We start from the raw sequence: 18,902 nt of genomic DNA on the forward strand, positions 1-18,902 counted from the left end.
AAACACTCGTTAATCTGGTAGGAAGTAGGAGCATTTTACCAGAACCAGGTTAAATGCTCCTACTTCCTACCAGGTCTAATTCGTTGTTCAGCTAATTACTAAGTTTCACAACTAAACTACCGGTATCTGTATCGGTAAATTATCCTGCGATATTGGGAATTTCGCAATGTGTCCGGCTCAATAAAAATGTTAGCCTAAGAGGGCACTTCACGTAAAAATACACCAAGTGAGATTCCCAGAAGAGAAAATTTAAAAAATGTGGAAGAGTGGAGAATATTTCCTCCTAAGTTTGAGATATCAAACTAGAGTCCTAATCTATTGGAATATGAGATTAAAGTCATAGTAGAGATAAAAATGGATACACTAAATACAAACAGAAAATGCAAATACAAACAGAAAAATAACTATGAGCAATATATACAAATACATATGTGTATAGTTTATGTTGAAAAATTTAAATCTCTTAGGGAATGTGCAGCATAAGGGCGTAATTCTTTATCCTCCTATAGATTTTCGTATTGAAACAAGTTAAAATTCGTGAGATGGTAACAAATGCTAACTTTTTTTCGTAAAAATTTCTAAACCCCACCAGCGTCCGAGCGGTAACATCGCTGAACACTGGTAGTTCGGTCCGAGGTGCGAATTCCGCGAACGGGCTGGCTGCATGGGCGTTTTCATGGTTTTATCCATGTGTAACGCGTATACGAGCCAGTTTGCCTTAGAAAGTCATCCACGAAGGCATCCTTCCCCTTAGGCAGATAGCCCTAGTGTGCTTTACCATAATTAAATAAAACAAACCGTAGAAATTTCTATTGATTTTGTTGAGAGACTTATCAATAGTTTAAATACACATAGAAGTCTGCATTAGTAGTGATGCGCAAATATTTGCTTTGCCCTTGTTGGAGTTTGAGAAGGCCATTTTCGGTAAGAGTAGTCCAAGCCGATGAAGCATACGTAAGGGCTGGACGCATAATTCACTGAACTCGTCAGCTCTCCGACCCGCATTTATAGTCTGGAGCAGGGGCTCTAGAAAAAGAATCAGCAGTAAAGCTTGGAAAATGGTTTTTCGCGTTTCTTCCAGAAAGTAGTCGAGTTGGCGAGAAATCGCTAAATGCCAACTTGGAGGCTATAATTGTCTCCGCCCCTCAGGAACAAATTTGTCTATATCTCGAGTTCTAATTGATCTATTTTTATAATTCCAAAACAGTTGCATTCAGAATTAAAGATATGTAATTTTATGCAACATATAGACACTTAAATACTTGTGACCACGAATTAAATAAAACACGAAATAAACTATAAAATAATATAAAATCGATGAAAAAATAATTCGATACTTTTCCGTTTCGTTTGCGCAAATCTCGTCAAGCAGACTTTATTGGCGACAACATACAGTATACACATAAAAAATTTTAGCAAATGTTAGTTCTAAGAATTTTTTATTTTGGAGGCACAAACATTGTAATATCCTTCAAAATTTTCTAAAATGCCAATAAATAAAGACAATAAATTTGTAAAAATACAATAATTGAAGAATTTACTATGCTTTCATGGTTCAACATCCTGATTCGCCGGTTCATATCACGTGACCACAAGTGATCTCATCTCACGCAAACTACGCTACAAAAATCTAATTCTCTCAGTAATTATCTACATTAATTTCAAGTTAAATCTTAATTTGGAATACAAGTTTAAATGCAAGAATTACTTCAATTCGTACGAATAGCTTACTCAGAAATTATGTAAAACCGCAGTGCTTTACTTCACTAGTGCATTCTCAATTAGAATTGAATGTATTTAACGCTTGACTTTGCCTTTTTAATATTTTCGTCTTCGGGTGAGCGGTGTAATTGCATCCTAATTGACTTAATTACCCACGAATGGCCTTAGGACATAAAATTGAACTATCTGGTAAAAATTTTACGTAATTGTGTGTCAATATTGAAAGAAACAATCAATCTGATAAGACGAAATGGCTGCGACTTGTTTTGAAAATGAAGCGTTAAAGGTTACCATCGAGGATATTCTGTTTGGCATCAGTTGTACCATTATTGGCGAGTTTATCGCTTGCGCCGGCAGAACGGAAAAGTACCAATAATTCAAAACAATGCAAAATATTACAACACAGAACATCAAAAATACAATAAACAGGATTAAAATATTTGCAATTTCTTTAAAATAAGAGCATTTTATACCCATGATTTTAAGAATTTACATCTTTTTCATGAAAATATTCATTTGTTTTCAGATATTTTTTGTGCTCAGGAAGAAGGACCACATGATCACGAACCTTCACGTCATTCACCACGGCAGTCTTCCTCTTTGCGGATGGATGCTGTTCCGAACGGAAAGAAGTAAATATTCACCTACAACTAATTATACTAACTTTTATATCTTTATCTTTTAAACACCAAAGTTGATAAAGTTAAGCCATAATTTCCCAATGTTTGCATAATCGACCAGCGGTAGACACTGAGAAGGTCTATGGAGACGTCACTGGCCCTAGGAGTAGTAAAGGCTCGTTTCCACTACTGCGTACGAACGCGTTGCGTCAATTGAAGACACGCCTACGGCATCCGTACAAGCGTTTCCACTGCTGCGTATGCGTAAAATATTTTCATTTTCCGCCGCTAGGTGTCACTGTAATATTTTGGCGCAAGCAGTTCGCAAGTTACGACGCTGAACATCTGAATTTTTCCCGCTTAAGCGAGTATTGTTTGTTTTGGATTTGATATGGAATTTTAGATAAGTAAGGTTATAATGCATATTATGAACATCACGAATTCCATAGAAGCTGAACTAAATTTAAAAAAAAAAATTTTGTGTTTCTAGAAGCCTTAAATATTATGAAATAATATATATATTATTAAAACTAAAATGTACTGTTAGTGAAAAAGTAAACAAATAAATAACATAAAATAAAAAAGTTAAAGGGATTAAAAAATAGTTGGTACTTTAAAAGTACAGAGCAACTGTAAGGAAAGGTTCACAATATTTATATAAATATTTATATAAATATTTATATAAATATATATATTCACAATATAAAATTTGCTATGCTTGTATACCGCTGACTTCAGGGTCATAGCTGGATAATTTATTAGAAATCTCGTTTGTTTTAAAATGCACTATGGGCAGTTATATTTTATACATAATCCATAAAATATTATTTTTAATTTAAACATTTTTAATTCATATCTCTTTTTATACAAGAAGTTATAAAAATAAGATTTTTCTCTTTATATATATACACATTAGGTAAAGAAAATGGAAATATTTAATTAATTAATTCCTGCGCTTCTGCAGGAGAGGACTGAATTTAAAAGCAATTATTATAGTAATTTTTTGTTAAAAAAATGTTTAGGGCATTAATACTGTCTCATGTTAATTGGAATGAAAGTTTAGAGTCGTAAACATCCCAAAGTCTGAGCACATGTATATACATTCACATAAAAGTGAAACGAAAATATATATATATATATCTGCAGGGTTTCAAAATAAATTAAATTTAAATAATTCTCTTGCGCCATTGCTGCAAGGAATGAAATTTGAATTTAACAAACATTTTCTATTCGTAAAAATTAAAAGTTAATTAAATTTAAATGAAACTTAATGCAAACAAATAAAGGATTAATTATTGCTGCGAACTAATATACAATATCATTTAAATTCTGAGAGCATATGTAAATCAAGTGCAAGTATCAAAATCCATGAATAAATATATAATTCCAAAAATTTATTTATCCTATTATTCAGTTATGCATTTTTATAAGTTTTTTAGGATTAAATCTATCCTATTATTCACTTATGCATTTTTATAATTTTTTTAGGATTAATAATCTATCCCATTATTCACTTATGCATTTTTATAAATTTTTTAAGGATTAATAAATTTTTGGAATTATATATTTATTCATGGATTTTGATACTTGCACAGCAATAATTAATCATTTCTTTGTTTGCATTAAATTTCAACTTTAAATTTGCTTTTTACGAATAGAGAATGTTTGTTAAATTCAAATATATATGTACAGGATATGCTTTAAATTAGTATTATATAATTTTCAAACTTTTTTGCGGGAAAAATTTAAATAAATAAGAGCATAAATAAAACAATATATTTAATGCTTATAATAATAGAAATAAATTATAAAACACGAATATAGATCAAATTGGAATAAAAAGGTAAGAAAGTTGCAGACATGGTGCAAAAAGCGTATGGGATTCGAACTCACGACTCCAAAAAGTGGACATCGTTACCATCAGCTTTACCACTAAGCTAGGATTACACGTAAGTCGCATGCATATTTTGGGTTATATACATCATCAAGTAAATCAATTCTTAAAACTTAAGTTTTTTGGTCCTATTTCACTTTGCTATTGTCTGAAAAATTCACCAGAGTTTGTTCTTCAGCTTCTAGTACATTTTTTGGAAAAATCATTATCTTTTAAAATGGCGTTCCGATTGAAGTTAAACGGGCTGCTAAAAATATATTTCATGTGCTTACAAATATATGTTATCCAAAAAGATATATTTATAAAGGGAAATACAAATTTAACATACTCTTCAATGAACTGGAGTATTTAAAAGGCTATCAAATTTAATTTATAATTAACGTTTTTAGTTTTTACCTGTTTCAAAAGAAAAAAATAGCAAATCTTTTAATCATATCTAATTTGCTATAGCAGTTTGATATAGTCAGACATTCATTTTCATTAAAGCTAAATGAGTATGCAGAACTAAAAAATGATTATCAGAACAAATTTTGCTATTTCATGGACTTGGAATGATAATTTTTGCCGCTGATTTTCTTGAATGAACAAGTACTGTAGTTGCAGTTATCTTGTTTTTCTTATCATTTTAAACTAAATTCAGCTGATTGCTGTCATTTTCAGCACGCAGATTTCTCGCTATAATGTTAATTCAGAAATAAGTATTTTTTAGCAAAACATTCTTTCCCTATTAGCGAGCGTTCATCGCTACTTCTGCCGCCATTACTTTTTAGTCACTGCACCTGATTGCTCCTTTTTCACCACGTGACCCCAACGCAACCGCAGACATACGGATAGAAGTTGAACATTGTTGAACTCCATCCGTATGTCATCCGTCACCGCACACCGACCGGATTGCATATGTCAATCAAAGTGAATTCGCTCGCTGATTGGAGAAACGCATACGCACCGCAACGCATACGCAGTAGTGGAAACGGGCCTTAACTCGCTTGTAAAGACATTAGGTTATTTTGGGGGAAAGCAGGAGATGTGAACAATCTGCAATGCCTTCGCCGAGACTCGAACCTGGACCTCTCGAATACGCGCCGAGTGTGCTGAGGCGTCACCATCGAGATAGATAAGGCCTGCGCGCTGAGTTACTACGTCACTGCTAGGGGACCGGTCTTTGCGCAGTTTACCTTCCTTGCTAAACACCCGTTTTTCTAAACCTATTCTATGAAATTGGTATCTCATACTATAAAATCAGTCTAAAACAAAATTACAAGCGGCAATATAATGTTTTACAAAGCTTATACGAATATGAAATATTTTCATTTTCTTTTGTTAGTATTTATTTTCAAAACAAAATTATTTGAGAATGGTGTGGTGCTTTTAAAAGCAAATCATTTCTTTGAAGAAAAATTGGTTTTAAAATTCAAGTAGCTAAAATTTTTACTTTGAATTTTCTGCACTGTCTTTGTGTCTCTCGTTGATTCTCATCACCGCATCAAATTTTTTTGTTTTACCCACTACTTTAACAAAATGTTTGCCAGTGGGAACACATGTTATCTCTCATTCTATAATTACTGCATATTTTTTATATCTATCATATTAATGTAGCAGGATTATAAAACATCAAACGAATGCAAGAGACTACTTAATATTTAGACTAACATTTAAATGCCTTATATCAGTCAGAAAATTTTTCTGAATTTAATAAATTACTAAATAGTCTAGTTTAAAAAATATTTCTTACTTACATATTGTATGTTAATTTGTATTACAGTTAATGTTTTCCTCTTAATGCTACATAATTATTCGACAGAATCTGTAGTTAAATTGAGATAATGTTTATTACATAGCTCTGAAGACTATCAATATTAAAACTCCAAATAAGACAGGAAAAAAAGTTTTTGAAATAAAGTTATACACAATTTTTTTGAAAATATTTTAAAAATATACGAAATACTTAAAAAACTTTTAGAAACTGAAATTTCTTGCAAATATTTACATCATACCTATTTAACTATAAGCGTTACCTCTGTTCTGAAAATATTTTTTCTATTAATATCCACCTGAAAAGAAAATATAAATCCTAACATCATGTTCAAAACTTTTCTGTATAATGTAAGCAATTTTTTTAACTTACATAGCTTTTGGTGGTGCCACGTACTCAAATTAAAGATTGTAATTTAAAAGATAATTAAAAAAAATTTTTAAATTGCATTGAATTGAAATACAATGAAAACATATCTACATATGAATTCAATTACTACTGCTTCGTCAATAACTGTCCATTTTTAAAATTTAATTTTGCAGTTTCGCAATTTAATTACCTTAATATGAATCTTACATACATTACTTTAGAAACTTTTCTATCATTCTCAGAAAGGTTTGTATTGCATAACAAATTTTAAACAAACAGATTGCATGATAATAACATATATAAAAGTGAACAGAAGCTATGTTAGCTAAACATATGCATTTAAGTTTCATCATGATAAAATGATATTTAATGATTTGCAAAAAACATTGATATTTAAATTTAAGAACACAGTACTCTGTCAAGAATCAAATTTACTCTGCATTTGATATTCTACATATTATGTAATAAAATAAGTGTTATGCTTTTAACCCCTTAGGACAGTTATTAAATAATCATAAATTTTGCTGACAATTTTTATATTACTAGTGTTAGTAATTATTACAAGGGATGATGCTTCAGGTGTCAAAAGTAAACATAAATTCAATTCTTAAAACATAATGAATAAAAAATTACAACTTATAAAAGCCAACAAAAAGTTTGCTGAGGGTCCCTTAACCGTGACGTCACAAGCCAGTTTCGTTTCAGAGCGCAGGCCTTATCTATCTCGATGGTGACGGCTGAGGCATGCTGGAAGTAAGGAGAAAATAACTTATACCTATACACCAAGAAGCAAATGGGCAATGAGGACATGCTTGGAGAATTTAGTTGTTTAAACACCTTTGAAGCAAGCAGTTAAACTTATACTTGATTATACAATAGCGCGGTGCTACTTTGATAGACGGTTGCACGGATTTTGGCGATTTTTCTTTTGGCGAGTAATACGACTTATGGTAAACCCATTGCTCGGTAAGTTATTTATGGTAACCGATACTTTGTTGTCGTTTTATTTAAAAAATAATGCGTTTTATTATGCATAAATTCCGTGTTTTAAATATTATTTATGGCTTCGAAATATTAAAAATCAATTTAATTTTGCATTTTTATTTGAAATAAAAATTTTATTGTTTATGGTATTTTATGAAATTTTATGCTGTGGATGATGTAATCAATGACGTCACCTTACTTTAATTAGTTTTAATATCTATAAATTTAATCTTATTTATTAAGTTTTAAACATGATTTATGGCTGTTAAATATTAAAATACAATTTAATTTTGCATTTTTTTTAAATGATTTTATTATGTATGGTTATTTAAATAATTTTAATTCTAGGCGTGATGTAATCAGCTCTTTGATTGGTTATAGAATATTTGTGCATTACCGCGCCATTTTAAAATTTAATTCATATCTTCGAATTCCTTCAAACATGTCTCTTTCAAAGATGAATGTTGTTATTGTTAAGTACCAAGAATTATTGGTATCGGAATCAAAAAATTGTCTTTTGTACTTCAGGGTGGGGCGGTTAAAGGATCTTCGAAATCTTAAAAACAATACCTATTATTGGAGAGTTTTTTTTTTTTTCAAAATGTTTTTGTTATTTTTAATCTTTTCGATCCATTAATTTGGCTCTAAATTGCTTATCTATTTATAATTTTTTTTTTAATTTTTTTTATTCCTGCCCTTGATGTTACATTTTTCAAATTTTTTTCATTGATATCTAAATTATGATTCTGATTTTTTTGGGGGTACTTATCAATAAACGACAGGTTAAATGAGTCAAAAAAATTTAAGTACATATTTTTCTTTTATTTTATAATTGTATACTTCAATTTTTGTTAAAAATATTAATACACTGTTTTTAAAAATTGCTGAGATAATTATTGGCACATACGTTTTAATGTTAATTATATTCTATATAACGTATTTTAAAAGTATTTGAATTTAGTAATATTTTAATTCTTTTAAATGTTGGTATAATGTTTTTAATTCGATATTCAATTTAAGTAACATTTTAATCTAATTAAACGTTGACACAATGTTTTTATAGCGGTGTTTTTATTCTCTTCTTTGCTATATGAAAATAATAATAACCTTACTTTAGTATTTTATACTCATAGTAAATGTATTTATTTACACTTGCCTGCCATCTTAAAAAACGACATTTTCAACCAAAAATTAATCTATTACTTTTAACGATATTTTTTTTTTTTTTTTTTTTTTTCAAGTTTCGAATACTTTACTATGAGTAAAAACAGCGTTTTTCAAGATGGCTGGCGATTGTAAAATCCGCGCCAACAATTGCGCCAACGCAAATCGTCAAAAATCCGTGCAACCGTCTACCAAAGTAGCACCAATAGCACATTATTAGATTAATTGTACCAAATTACAGAGACTGACTGTCACTCCAGGCTGCAAGTCGTGTATTCCTTTTGTCTTTCAAAGGATCGGAGTTTAAAAGTGTTTATATATCAGATGTTCTATAGCCATGATTACAGTTCCTTACTTGTAATGTTATTCAGTAAATTCAAATAGTATTTTCCTTCCGTTATCACTGTGAATGCAGTGGCAGGAGTTTGTGCACATTTTGCAGATTCATTGCCATTTCTAGTAATGTTGTAAGAAGTTTTGATTTATTAGCTATCTGTTTACTTACTACGAGTTGAGTTTTATTTAACAAGTAGAAAGCCCGGCGGTCATACGAAATGACCGCTGTTCTAGATATTATAAATTGATGATTATAAATAGATGATTTCTAATGCAAACAAATGTTCACGTTTTCCCTGACACACTCAATTTGCGTTCAGTTGAAAACCATTTCAAAGCAGATGATCGCTAATGCAAACCAATGTTCACGTTCCCCCTGACACGCTCAATTTGCGTTCAGCAGAAATTTCAGTTTAAAATACAATGTCGGAATAAAATCGGGCAGCATTTTAAACTCTTTACGCGAAAGGATATTTAGCATAGAAGTTTGGGTAAACCAACCTGTTGAGATGTACTACGCACAACTCGTTAGTTGGTTTCGTCTCCTTTAATTTCTCAACGTTTGCAAGTTTGTAGGTAATTCATATGTAAACATAATTAAATGAATTGTAAGCAACAATTGTAGGAATTAAAAATATTTAAATGTTCTTAAATACCATGATAATTTAATTAAAACAATGATAACTGCATGTATGGTATCAGTGTATATAGACTATTTGAATGCCGTGGCAACTTCACCCCATTGGCTGGTACAGTTACGCAAGCAACCAATAAACTACCGGCGACAAACAGACACATTAACACCTAAAGTTGTTACGAATATTCCATCAGAGCTTACAGATTACATTCAAAAAGCATTTATTCGGAGAATAAAGGGGTACTGAATACACTCGAAGGGGAATTGAGCAAAATAAACCATGAAAAAGAAACACAGAACCAAAACATTCGTTGAAAAACTACACTTAAAGCGAAGAAATATGTTCGCAGAGAAAGCCTGGAACTACAAAAAGGTAAAGTGTAATTATTTTATGGACACCGATAGCGGTTTTTAAAAACATCTTGTAAATTCTCGTGTTCTTTAGTCTGAACTGTACGAGACTTCTTAACATTTTGAAGGGCGGTGGTTACCTACAGTAACCGCACGTCTTACACACTCGTGTGAGTGGTTTCCAAGACTGGCCTTTTCTAAAGTTCCTTTGTAACTCACTTGATGGCAATCAAGAAACAAAAGCTGGTAGTTGATGCAGCAATTCTTCTTCAAGAAAATATGCATCAGCCATCGAAGACAACATGGTAGTCTGAACTGTACGAGACTGCTTAACTCTTTGGAGGGCGGTGGTTACCTACAGTAACCGCACGTCTTACTCACTCGTGTGAGTGCTTTCCAAGACTGGCCGTTTCTGAAGTTCCTTTGTAATTCACTAGATGGCAATAAAGAAGCAAACCCCGGTAGTTGAGGCAGCAAATCTTCTTCAAGAAAATATGCATCAGCCACCGAAGACAACATCACGACGATGTGCTCTCTGCAGCACCAAGAAAAGGCCTGTCAGAACAGTGTGCGAATGCAGCACCCTGCAGAGTTGCATTCTACTTGCAAAAGTGAAACTGTTTCCATGAGTAGCATATAGATTGACTAGTAGGGATGCGTTCTGTGGGCGGTGGTCAATGACACTAACCACCAGAAATGGCCATTTTTTCCCACGCATCTTGGACAAAATATGTATAATTGTCGCAAATAATTTCATTGTAACACCTGATATAGTAAATAAAACAAGAGTTTTTCTAAAAAGGTTAATTGCCTTGCCCTGTCCCTCAAAGAGTTAAGACATTAAAGGAATTATCACTATGTCTCTGTAAAATATCACAGAAACTGTTGTTAAGAAACAGCTGTAGAAGTTTAAGAAACAGTTTTGTTAGAAACAGTTGTAGAGATGTTAGGTATGTTTTGGAAGAGGGCAAGATGAAAAATGAGCAAACGCCTTTGTCGCCTTCGTTGGGAATCGAACCACGGACCTCTGGAATACCGGCCCAGCAAGCAGAACCACTACACCACGAAGGCACGCTAGGAAAGCGGGAGAAATACCTTATATGCTCCCCCTTTTAAAGGGCGACTGGGGTTTTTAGGGGGCCCTGTTGCCAAATCCTGGGTGTGGAGAATCATCATCCAACACCCTTTTGTTCGGTCGCCACGGTAGAGACATTAAGTATTTTTTGGAAGCAAGAGAGATGAAAAATTAGCAAACGCCTTCGCCGGGAATCGAACCAGGGACCTCTGGAATACCGGCCCAGCGTGCAGAACCACTACACCACGAAGGCACGCTAGGAAGGCGGAAGAAATACCTTATACAGTGTAAAGAACCCTTTTATTTAATTCAAATAAGATTCACAGAAGTGCACTACTAGTGCTTGCAGATAGCCAGCATTGATGATTTAAATCAAAAGTATTCAGCTTGGCTTAATTAAGTAAACGTAAGCTAGCAAACGGCTACATGGATGGAGTGACGCACAAGGTGGTTCTGACATAAAGCCGTTGTAACAAGAGTAACGTAACGCCACACAAAATACTTCTGTCAAGAGAATCAAACTTTCAACTTGGCCTTCAACAAGTGGAGCACGCTCTGATTCTACCTCCTGCAACCTTCCTTAAAAATAAAATAAATTCTTTAAAAAATATAAGCTTAAATTCACCTGTGATTAATTCGAATATTTGCACTTGTCAGACGATATATAAACAGATTAATTCATACGATAAATTTCTTGAACAATTAATCACACAAAGTGATTGAAAAAGGATGATTGGTAAACTGAGAGTAATAGTTTTAATTCTGGTATTTATTGAAATTATATTTTAATTAATCTCTTAGAATATAAACTGCACATTTCAGTTAAGTAAAAGTAACAACTTTATTACACCTTTACTTTCCTCTCATGCGAATTTTAAAAAGCCTTTTTATGCTGCTAAGCTAATAGTTATTACTTGCTTTTATTGGTCATCAATTGACGTTTTCATCCAGTCCCATAATCTTCCCAGAAATAATATTATTCGAATTCTAGTAGTTATTTTTGCAGTTCAAAAATTATAAGCATTGATTATGTGACAACAATAGATCTAAATATATCAAAGAGAACAGCATTACTTGCTAAAAATTCATTATCTTAAATAAGAGTGCTGTTAACTAATTCTAAAAATACGTTTGTCAAAAAAGCAGAAAATATATTGATGGAATATATACTGACTGATGTCAAAAACTGATGAGTGATGTTTGACTGATGCCAAAAAATATATTGATGGAATACACTGAAGTGACAAAACTCATGGGATAGCAATATGCAAATCTACAGATGGCAGTAGTATCGCTTAGAAAATGTATAAATGCGAAGTGCTTTGGCAAGGCTTTCATTTGTGTTCAAGTTATTCATGTGAAGAGGCTTTGACGTGATTATGGCCGCACGACGAGAATTAACAGACTTTGAACGCGGAATGGTAGTTGGAGCTAGACGCATGAGTCATTCCATTTCGGATATCGTTAGGGAATTCAACATTCCGAGATCCACAGTGTCAAGAATGCGCCGAGAGTATCTAATTTCAGGCATAACATCCCACCATGGACAGCGCAGTGGCCGACCACCTGCACTTAACGACCGAGACCAGCGACGTCTGCGTAGAGTTGTCAATGTTCACAGACAAGCAACACTGCGTCAAATAACCACAGAAATCAATGTGGGACGTACGAGGGACGTGTGCGATAGGACAGTGCGGCGAAATTTGTTTTCCTTGGGCTATGCCAGCAGAAGACCGACTCGAGTGCTTTACTGACAGCACGACATCGCCTGCAACGGCTCACGTGGGCTCGTGAGCATATCGGTTGGTCCCTAAACGAATGGAAAACCGTGGCTTGGTCAGATGAGTAACGTTTCAGTTGGTAAGAGGTGATGGTAGGGTTCGGGTGTGGCGCAGGCCCCACGAAACCATGGACCCAAGTTGTCAACAAGGCACTGATCAAGCTGGTGGTGGTTCCATAATGGTCTGGGCTATTTTTACATGGCATGGACTCGGTCCTGTGGCGCAACTGAACCGATCATTGACTGGAAATGGATACCTTCAGCTACTTGGAGATCACTTACAGCCATTCATGGACTTCACGTACTCAAACAACTATGGGATTTTTTATGGATGACAATGCGCCATGTCACCGAGCCACAATTGTTCGCGATTGGTTAGAAGAACATTCTGGACAATTCCAGCGAATGATCTGGCCACCTAGATCGCCCGACATGAATCCCATCGAACATTTATGGGACATCATCGAGAGGTCAGTTCGTGCCCAAAACTCTGCACCGTTAACACTTTCACAATTATGGGCGTCAATAGAGGCAGCATGGCTCAATATTCCTGCAGGGGACTTCCAACGACTTGTTGAGTCCATGCCACGTCGAGTTGCTGCACTTCGCCGGGCAAAAGGAGGACCGACAAAATATTAGGAGGTATCAATGACTTTTGTCACTTCAATGTATATACTGACTGATGAGTTTCAGTTGTATTCTGAAAGTAATTATTTTATTTCTAATAATTTTCAATGAAAATGTCTTCTTATGTGCTATATTACACACCATTAAAATGGCTGTAAACACATATCAAATATCTCCAAATGCATACTGAGTAACTGTTTTGTCTTTGTACAGCTGGTATCCAGGGATTTCCAACAATGCTCAATTCCATGGTTCACACCATTATGTATTTCTACTATTTTCTCGCTGCCTTGGGACCCAGAATCAGAATGTACTTATGGTGGAAAAGATACCTCACAATTCTCCAAATGGTAAGTAAAGCCCAAAATACAAATGATCTCTAAAACTAGAATGCCTAGGTGCAATCTGTAAACTTTTCTCAGACCTAAAAAAATATAAAATGAAGAGTACATTTCACGCCATTGTTTTAGTCCAAAAAAAAGCTTTAAATAAATTAAAGATAGTTGTAGTTACTAACTGTAACTTCTGCTTATGGCGAGTTTTTACTTCCTTGTACGAATTAAAAGAAGTATTGTTATCGAAAAAAATTAGGATATCATATTTCAACGAAAATATCAATTTTAAGTGTTCTCGAATATGCATTTGAATGACTTTGTTTTGCGTTACATCTGTAAGTACGGACAGAGTAAAAGACTCTTTTCAAAACGGATTGTAAAATAGATTTAAAATGGACACAGGAGGGATTTTCCTGTGACATGTGTACCTAAATATGTATCTCGTATAACTCAAAAATGGTTAGCCTTACAACGTTCTTAATTTGTAGACATTTGTAACCTCTAGCTATGTATCTTTCATTTTTGTTGCTATCGGGCGCATCAAACACATATATATGCCCATCCTGTTACCTGGTTTTATTATTTTATGCCGGTAAATTGTGCATTTTTTTGCTTCAATTATGGTATCCTTATTTTCCGGTTTTTACGCCTTTAATTAATATACATGCAACAATTGTATAACTGTCAACAATTTAAAAGTGACACTAAGCCTAACATGCCGGCTATTTGTTTACATTTGAAACTCTTACTAGCATAGTGCATTAAATAAGTTTTCACATCAACTTCATTATCTTTTTGCCCAGTGAGACCGGAAGTTAACTTTAAATGTTTGTGCACTGTAAAGTTTGTCTTTTTGCCCGTTTGCCGAATTGCTTGTTTTGACAAAGGAATTCTAAATTTGATTGAAAACAAAAATTTCGTTTAAATATTTTTAATTGTATTTGGTGTTTTAGGTTTTTTTGTATTTTACAATTTTTAATGAATGTATTTTACAATTTTTTTCAAGTGTTTATGTATTTTTGCCTTACCGTGAAGTGAGAACTGAATTGATTGAATGAAATACATATCTGTAAATGAAATTTGAGGAAATACGTTTAAATGAAGTGCAGCAAAAATGTGTTTAATTTAATAGGAAGTACAAGGAAGTCGTGTGATGGCCACATCAGATCTTTCTACTTTGCATGTTGTAATAATGGCGGCATTATATACAGGAAACTCGTGTTCAAAACTCAGCCTAAAACAGCATTTGCCGTTCATTCCAATAAGCTAAGCATAATACATTTACGCAAAGACTTGAACGGCCAATTACATAAATAATGCCACCATAATTACTTGACAAAAGATAATTCAGGAACATAAAAAAGAAAGTTTCAGATAAATAATGCCACCAATATCTTAAATTTTCGTTTTAAATTTCTTAAACTCTCTTTTGGTAAAGAATGTTATATTTTAGTGGACTGCACTATAAAAATCAGACGAAAAACGTTTTTATTATTCCATTCCTGCATCTCTCCGCTTTTAGTAAAATAAAAATTGATTCTGATCAGATTCTTAAACTATAGTCCATTTGCCTACTTTTATTCTCAGTCTTATGGAGACGACTGCATTACCGAAGGTTATGGGTCAAATAACCGCAGAAATCAATGTGGGACGTACGAGGGATGTGTCCGATTATCCCTGAGAAAGCATGGATGTAAATTGTCTGTCCCCTCATAGGAGGTAACGATGGCGGCCTATTAGATGTCTACATAATAAAATGTCCACCACTACTGGCTTTAGTAGTGACGAAAGAAGTGGCTAGAGTCCGCCATAAAAAAATAATTTTAAAAAAAAATTTGAAAGTTTTCAGATTTTAAATTACGTCCAACGTTGTGTTTTTTTTTAACGTTTTGTGTGTTACCTTTATTCATTAAATATCACGTTCTTTGCACTTAAACCATAAAATTCAGTTCAATAGCAATGTCGCAAAATAATTTTAAAATGAGCCTATCTTTGGAATTTCCGATACACATTTCCGTGAGCTGGAGATAAAAAAGTTCTTCCCCCCCCGGTAGAGTGTTGCCATTGCTCGCTTTGAAATCCTTGAGTTTGTTAATCAAAAATTCGTTAAAGTTTTACAAAATAGGAAATCGGTGATAACAGAAATTCCAAATTTCAAATTTGGTCTTCCACATATCGTGTGGCTCTATGTACCGTTGTTTATCGCAATCCCAGAAATCCTCCATATTCGTAGGAGGATTATGTCACTCAAAATTCGATGGCTCTATGTACCGTTGTTTATCGCAATGCGAGAAATATACATACATTAATGCAGATTTTTCATTATTTAATTTCTTCAAATATAACCAGGACTCTAACATTGGGTGGCAACAGCTTGAAAAGTGAAACGGACATTTATAGTGATTCAACGCAAAATCGCAAAAGTAAATTAATGGTTCTTCAGGGACAAAGCCCCTTTGGACTAAAAATATGAAAGTTTTCAGATTTTGTAGCACACTCAAACTCAAAGGGGCATTTTTCTAGCGTTTTGTGTGTTACCTATTATGTTCTTTATGCTTAAACCATAAAATTCAATTCAACAGTAATATAAAAACATGTTTAAAAACAGCATACCTTTAGAATTTCCGAAACACAATCTCGCGCAATGGAGATGAAAATGTTTTTCTTTTTTTACGTACTGTGTTGTCATCGCTCGCTTTGAAACCGTTGAGTTTGTTAAAGAAAAATTCGTTAATGTTTTACAAAATATCAAATAAATACAAAAAATAAATTCCAAATTCCAAATATAAGCTTCCAGATGCACATATTTGAGTGGAGCCATACGTTATTCAAAATTTGATGTCTGTAGGTACCGTCGTTTGTTCATAGTGCGAGAAAACATACATATATTAATGCAGATTCTTCAATATTTAATTTTTTGAAATATAATAAATACAGTGCTCTAATACTTGTCGGCAACAATTTAAAAAGTGAAACGCCGTTTTATAGTGGACGGCGCAAAATGGCAAAACGAAAGTAATAGCCCTTTTCAGAAATTGCCCCTTTAAGCTAAAAAGTTTGTTTTTAAAAATTCTCTGTCTTATTCTTAAATTTTACCAAAAAACTACGAAGAGTTATAATTTTCTCTCTCGATATCATATCATGGGATAAATTCAGAATTATTCAGTTTCTTTGCATACCGTATTTTCTTGAAAATTAGACCTCTTCATATACAATCCTCTTGCATTTTCGGATAAATTTAAAATGTAAAAGCGTAACAGAATATTTATTTTGTCTTGTAGTTATTATAAGAAAGATAATATTAGTTTTCCCTTCTTCTTTCAGAATTTTCATGAAGTAGCATAGTCGTTAACTATGGCAAAAGATCAATGCCAGTGGTAAATTGTTACGCACTTGTTCTTAGCATACCCAACGACCAGTGCTGCTGATTTTGCTCTAAACTTAAGTTGCTCAATAATAAGTTTAATTAGCATTCTGCTACACAAGTTATATGTATAAATAACGATAGATCAGTGAGTTATATAATAGTTTGTTTAATATGATAATCAGTCGTTTCCACTCGTACAATTTCATTTAACGACATCATATAACGATTATAAGATCCTACGAATTTTTAGTATAAATTAAGATATAAATACCGAGGCTTTTCGAGTAAGTATGGGATTTTCAAAACTTGCGCAGTATTTACTGACTTTGATGATTATTTTTCGAATATTAATATTTCTTCAATGAAAAATAATTGACCAAAACATCTGACGCGGATACCATATGACTTCCTTGCATGGCTTATAAAATTATGCACCTTTTCTGTTGCACTTCATTTACACTTATTTCTTCGAATTTCATTAGACATATATATTTCTCATTTAATCAATTGAGTTTTCACTGCGCGGCAAGGAAAAAATACATAAAAACTCAAAACATCTTCATTAAAAATTGTAAAATACAGAAAAGCCTAAGGCACGAAATACAATTTTAAAAAAATTACAATTAAAATTAGAGTTCTTTCCTGTATATGTAATATTTTGGCAGCCGGGCACTCATATGAAGTTTGGCATGAAATGATGACACAGAAGAAGTTAGCTTATAAGGTATTTCTCCCACCTTCTTAGCGAACCTTCGTAGTGTAGTGGTCTGCACTCTCAGTGCGTAAATGAGAGGTCAACGGTTCGATTCTCGACGAAGATGTTGCTAATTTTTCACCTTGCCTGCTTCCAAAAATTACCTAAAGTCTCTACAAGCTGTTTTGATTCCACACCTTTATTCAATTTAAATGGCAAATCATTATTCTTTTAGATTCTCCAAGATTACATACGCGATAGTAGTTTAGACTTAGGATTAACTTTAAATTTACTGCGTCATACTATTAAAAAAAAAAAAAATGACAGACAGGAAGAGCGGCAGTAAAGTTCTTAAGCAGCAGGAGGAGAAAAGCAATCTGACGAAAAATGGCGCGAACTCTTCATTTATTGTAGCGATTACGTAACATGCCAGAATGTTCTCGAAAGTACTTGTCTAGGGAAATTTTAAAATTACGGAAAGTTAATTAGAGGTTGCCTGTTCGCATAGAGCAAAGCCATCGTATTTTTTATATTTTACATATACATATGTTACGGTGAAACACCGAAATCTGGAGAATGTCGACATTCACCGGTGAATGTCAACATTCACATAGTCGCTTGGTGTAAGTCCGAAATATTTTCCAAATACTCTTATTTCTGAATTACACCGGTGAATTTCGACATTCACATGTACTAATGGTGAATGTTGAACATATAAGAATATTGTATTTCCTTCTCCGTAATTTATTCGCACTTGAAACTAAATAAAAACGCACTTGAAACTCAGAATAAGAATTTAAGAATATAAGAACTTAAAACACACAGTACATTCAAAATGAGAAAGGAAAATAATAGAAGTTATAAACTTACCAAATTATGTGATTCAAATCTTATTTATTGCAACAACTTAAACTATTATGACACTTTGAATTGCACAAGAGGCCCTTGCTTTTACAACTGCATTTATTTGTGGAACACTTCCTTTTGGAATGGCAGCGTGTACATATACTCCTCTCTTTTCGACCTACACCACAGCATATCTGTGATTGTCGACATACACCGGTGAGGGTCCGAATGTACAAGAATGTAAAGAAATATTCGATCTTTCACTGACGTATTTGGTGAATGTTGACATTCTCCGGTGAAAGTCGACATTCTTCAATTTCGGTCTTTCACGGTAACATATATATATGA

At 33.2% G+C, this 18,902-nt stretch overlaps 1 protein-coding gene across 1 annotated transcript in view; it reads left to right on the forward strand.

Annotated features, from left to right (window-relative positions):
* LOC118195849 (uncharacterized) overlaps nt 1-18,902 on the forward strand; it is a 137,247-nt gene that overhangs the window by 49,941 nt on the left and 68,404 nt on the right. Inside the window, exons 6-7 of the mRNA XM_085823141.1 lie at nt 2,249-2,354; nt 13,526-13,662. Coding sequence (XP_085679267.1) covers nt 2,249-2,354; nt 13,526-13,662 — 243 coding nt within the window. The remainder of the gene's footprint in view (nt 1-2,248; nt 2,355-13,525; nt 13,663-18,902) is intronic.

This window comes from Stegodyphus dumicola, chromosome 9 (genome assembly GCF_044657685.1).
Source record: "Stegodyphus dumicola isolate Sdum_Otavi_A_Nest chromosome 9, ASM4465768v1".
Classification (NCBI taxonomy): Eukaryota; Metazoa; Arthropoda; class Arachnida; order Araneae; family Eresidae; genus Stegodyphus; species Stegodyphus dumicola.